Source organism: Hydra viridissima, unplaced genomic scaffold (assembly GCF_058129835.1).
Source record: "Hydra viridissima isolate aposymbiotic clone 2 unplaced genomic scaffold, HvirCarnegie_v1 scaffold_9, whole genome shotgun sequence".
Classification (NCBI taxonomy): domain Eukaryota; kingdom Metazoa; phylum Cnidaria; class Hydrozoa; order Anthoathecata; family Hydridae; genus Hydra; species Hydra viridissima.
In genome coordinates, this window is record NW_028324308.1 from 16,659,754 (window position 1) to 16,665,266 (window position 5,513).

At 32.9% G+C, this 5,513-nt stretch overlaps 1 protein-coding gene across 1 annotated transcript; it reads right to left on the bottom strand.

Annotated features, from left to right (window-relative positions):
• Positions 1-1,155: 1,155 nt before the first annotated feature.
• LOC149884313 (uncharacterized) lies at positions 1,156-2,633 on the bottom strand. The gene has a single exon (XM_090098871.1). The coding sequence runs from the start codon at positions 2,402-2,404 to the stop codon at positions 1,469-1,471; it is 936 nt and encodes a 311-aa protein (XP_089954997.1). The 5' UTR covers positions 2,405-2,633; the 3' UTR covers positions 1,156-1,468.
• Positions 2,634-5,513: the final 2,880 nt, after the last annotated feature.

Consider the following 5,513-nt stretch of genomic DNA (forward strand, 5'->3'; position numbering starts at 1 on the left):
AATGATGAAGCTTATTTTTTAGTGTATTGTAGAAATGATGAAGCTTATTTTTTAGTATATTGTAGAAATGATGGAGCTTATTTTTCGAGAAAATCGTTGAACTTTTTACATTGGTGTTTGGTAAAATTCCAAAATCTCTTAAAATATTTAGAATCAGAGATACTAAGCGACAAGCACTCAGTTACGATCATTATCATCTCAAGATCAACAACTAATTGACGCTGATTTTGAAGTGGCCATTTTTTTGTAATCACCTTCTTCTAAAGAGTGAGAGATTTGAAGGAGATGTGAATCCAGAAGGACTAGCCTCATTTAGATCTAGTTCTTCCTCTACTTGTGATCTCCGCTCATTTTCTTTCTTTTGAAGTTCGACAAATACTCTCCTGTTGTGTTTGAATGCGCTTTTACAAACAAGTTATATTTGATTGGATTGTGGCAAGCTTATTTCCGCAACTTTCAAACAGAGCAGACTTTTCTGAAAATGTAAAATATAATAAAATTATAAACTTTATAAGAAATAAAAACATTTAAAAGGTATTGACTAAGAGAGAAGATTTTATTGTTTCAAGTGCTTGATTTATTAAGATTCTATAAACACAACAAATGTTTTTGTTAAAGACTTTTTGAATGAATTTAAAACATAAAAAATGCCACCGTCAAGCAGGGTAAAATCTGCGTAGGAGACTAAGTTCAAAACTATGATTTAGTTTGAGTTATTGAGGCAAAATCGAGTTATTAGGTTTTAAAATTCTTGCAAATAACACAGGCTTTACAACACATTTTCAGTCATAATGAATTTTTAAGCTTATTTTAACATGAATTTAATACCAGCAAAACGTGACCTCGGGATCGATACTGTAAGATATCGATAAACGAAATTCAATACCGATTATCTAGTGCCTGCCCTTCAGGGCCAAACATAAAAGTATTTCAACGTTTTAATAACAGTTAAGACTCAATAGATAAAGACCATATGAGTATGAAAAATTGGTGCACTATGCTTTCTAGAGAAGTTTGTTTTTCAAAATCTGGTTATCTTGTCAGGTGGATCGGCCAAGTGTTATTTCATAATATATGATATATATTAAGCGATTGTTATATGTAAATGTGTAGAGATTTTTTTAACTCGCAACACTAAAAAAAAAAATATTTTTTTTAAAAATCAAGTATTTTTTTTACCTTGCAACATTAAAAAACAAGTATTTCTACAATTCGTATGGATCTACAAACTATTTGTATAATAAACCGTTTTCTCGATGGAAACATCTCGCTATTTCAAAAAATCGATTTACGTTAGAAAAGCAAAATTTTAGGAGCATTTTCTTTGACTCATAGTAAAATTTATACGTTGTAATAAAAAAAAATATTCAAAATTTATACGTTGTAATAAAAAAAAAATACTCGTAATTTCATTATCTTCGCAACTAAAACACAATGTAAACCTTGTTGTGTTAACAGAATTATAGTGTTAACAGAATTGCCAGTTTTGATGATGATTTGGACGACATTCAATGGGACACACAGAAGCTTTACCTAAATAATCCCTAGGTTGTCCAACAAATTCCCCAGATTTATTTCTTTTTGTCGGAAAAGGTTCCCCTTTAAAACCATATTTACATAAATAAGAATCATGTATTAACGCATTCTCACGAACAAGCGGCCACACATACTTTTCCAGAACTGTCTGATCATCACCTTTTGTTGCTTCTATTCCTTTTACGGGATCACGTAGCATGCTGTTTTCGGCGCATAACTTAGCAATTTTAGTTCCTAATTCCCGGTTAAGTTCGTTTCTATAACACCACGTTCCCCCTAATATTGGGACAGAATGTTGTGGATGATCCCTCATAATATGAACAAGCTTACCTGACTCCAACCAAACTTTTACAGCATCAGAATCTCTCGTTATAAGTTTTGAATCCAAGTCTCTTACACATGTAACATCTACAGAAGAATCCGACAAAGTTAAAAACCTCCAGACCATTCCGTTGACGCTGGTCATGTGTGCAAAGCTACTTACATTTATAAACTCTATGTTTTGATAAAACTTTGTTAAATTCTGAAGCTCTAAAGCATTTTTCGTGTACTTGTCATGATAAATTCGAACTGTCCAGTTGTGATATAAACTATTTTCGGCTGCCTCTTTGGCAACAGATTCAACTGCTTTCCCATATTTCGCCCAGTTGTATCCAAATAGCGAATAAGACAGAACATGGGCTCTTGAGATCATTGGGTTGCTGATTTTGAAGCGATTTAAAAAACGACTTAGTTTAAAATGTAGAAAAAGATCTTGATAAGACAACATGCTTCTTGTTCTGTTTAATTGTAAAATACCAAAACAAATCAAAAACAAAAAACTGAAGAGCAAAAACCCGATAATTTGTTTTACTTTTCTATACTCCATTGTGATAAACCAAACAAAAAAAAAACTTCTTACAGTTAATAATTACTAATTAGACTAAGATTTCAGTCGCAAATTTGATTTGCGGTTCGGAATAATCGTTGTAGCTATGGAGTTAATGAGCAAAAGTTTATTTGTAAATTAAATACCCATTAACTGAAGGATTAGCTATTATGTAACGACACATTTTTTTAATATAATAATAGGTAACGTAAGGAAGCTAATTCTAAGTAAAAGTAAATGCTGTTTATAGCAATTTAACCACCCAAAAACATTAATCAATATTTTACACAGTAACAAATAAAATATGAAAAGACGCCATCGCCCAAAGCAATATGACCAATATCAAACGAGGAGAAAATGAAGGCAAAGGCAGAGAGAGAGAAATGGATGGATATCTACAGCATGGTTAGTAGCACAGAACTTCTACGAAAAATAAGTAGACCGGAGTTTTAATTTTACAAAAGGAGAGTAGAAGGAATAGTTTTTATGTAATTTTTATTAACGATACATTAAACGAAAAGAATTGTTATTATTAGAGTTTAAACGAGAAATATTGCGCGTAAAGAAAAGTAAGGGTATTAACATAATAAGTCAGAGTGCTACCATTAGACAGAACCAAGAGGCTTCCCATACACCTATACACCTCCTAATTTACAAAACACTAAACCCCATTCCCACTCCACTAAATATACACAATAGGAACTTGGCAGAGAAAAGCCCCGCCTCACATTGGAGGTCCTACAGAGATACAATTCGTTCTCTACTTCTGTATAATTAGAGAAAGCTTTGCTGAATGGTAAACAATGTTCTGTACGTTTATGTGAATGACATAAATAGTGATCGCGTCGTTAGCATCAACGTACAGAAAAATCGAGCCTCGATCAAAGTTGTCTAACGGAGATGATTGTACTTCGAGAGTATTAACGTTTAACGAACCAGGGGGTAGTTGAGAAAAACAGTGGCATGGAGTTTGGATCTTTACGGTTCATTATACTTTTACTTCTCGTTATGTTTCTTTCAGATTTCGTTTCTTATATTTTTCTTCAACCTTTTTAAAAAAAATTTATTTTTATAAACTTCTCATAAGTTTCTTATAATTTTCATCAGAACCAGAAAAGATAATATTAGGTAAAGATTTCCTCACCAAGAGTAATGGGATAATTGATTTTAAAAATAAAAACTGACACCTGAGTAAAAAAAAAAAACAGATCTGCTCAGTAATTATGAAGAAACAGACGAATATAACGAAGTTCTTATAACCAAGCAGAAACTATTACAACCCCTCTTAACAACAATCCTTAACATTCTACATATCTTTCCCAACTAAGAATTAAAATAGAAAAGAAAATACTACTATGAACCAAATAAAGAACTACTGTTAAAGAAAACCTAGTGATACAACCCACCCTCTTATCAGGAGATAACCATGTTGTGACTAAGATGGTTTCAAATCCAACCAATTAATTGTTTGAATTAGAAACAGACCCAGTTTTAGGAAATATTTATAGCGTTTCTTTAGATGAACATGAAATGGAAGAGAAGAACCCACACCATTTTAACAGTATTACCTTACAAGACAATTATCCAGTAGAGCTACAAAGGTCAAGTCACTAAAATCTAACAGATGAACAATTCAGGCTTTTTTCGGAACTTATTAATAGACACTCTGATGCATTTGTATATAACCCAAACCAAGTAGGATGTACTCACCTAATAAAAGACTTTAATAATACTGGAAATGCTGCACCAATTCGAAAAAGAGCTCACAGAGTATCCCCAAAACAGCGGCAACAAATTGATGAAGAAATAGACCAAATGATTAATTCTAATGTCATTAGAAAATCCATCAACCCGTGGGCAGCCCGAGAGAGAGAGAGAGAGAGAGAGAGAAAGAGAGAGAGAGAGGGAGAGAGAGAGAGATGGATGGATAACTACAGCATGGTTAGTAGTGTAGACCTTTAAGAATTGCGAAAAGAAGAGTTGATAACAGAGTTTTTAGGTTCTACGAAAAATAAGTAGACCGGAGTTTCAACTTTACAAAAGGAGAGTAGAAAAAATAGTTTTTATGTAATTTTTATTAACGATTACGATACATTAAACGAAAAGAATTGTTATTATTAGAGTTTAAATGAGAAATATTGCGCGTAAAGAAAAGTAAGGGTATTAACAAAAAATAAGCCAGAGCGCTACGATTACACAGAATCAAGAGGTTTCCCCATACACCTATAAATCCAACCGCCTAACCTACGAAACTCTAAAGACCCAGTGAGCAAGCCACGAGATATAAATGTTTTATTCACGTATTTTATTTGTGTTTACGAATAAAATACGTGAATAAAACGTTTATATTTCGTAGCGTGCTCACTGGTAAATCCCATTCCCACTCCTCTAAATATACACATAGGAATCCCAGAAAAGCCCCGCCTCACAGTAAACTAACATTTTATTTGATAAGAAAAACAAAAGAAATAGAAACACTAAAATATTTTACAACCAAAACTTATTTTGTGTATTACTGTCCAACTGCAAGAGAATGACAAAAAAATATCTGGATTTAAAAAGGATATTGGCGATTTACACAAGAAGTAAAAGCTGAACACGGTGAACTGTTTTTATGTCTTTGGCATAAAATACACCTCTGGAAACTTCTTTCTATTCCTCTGAAAACCCAGTGTGACCAGGACGACATTGCCTACAGCGGTATTTTCATTAGACTCTTTAGGTTTTAATTTGACGACGACGATGATGGAAGTACCGACGGCATTAATTCTTACAATGATTTGCGGATTTCAACAGCTTCGAATATATCTAGACAAAAATTACCCCAATCAGCTAGTATTGCACAACCTTGGATGCCCACTTCATGCTGGATATCTGCCTGAGGCACATTACGATTCCAGCTGTAGATATAATGTAGAAATTATCTTAGCGTCAGTCACCTCTTACTAAGAAATGACTCCTCACAAACACTTTGTCGCATTTTGCGGTTTTTGCAAAACTAACGATAATTAACAGTTGCATATTTGTTATTGGATTTAATCCGAAAAGGCGACATTTCTACAATACAAATTGTTCTTTATAAGTCTTTTTTTTTTTGAAAGCCACTTAA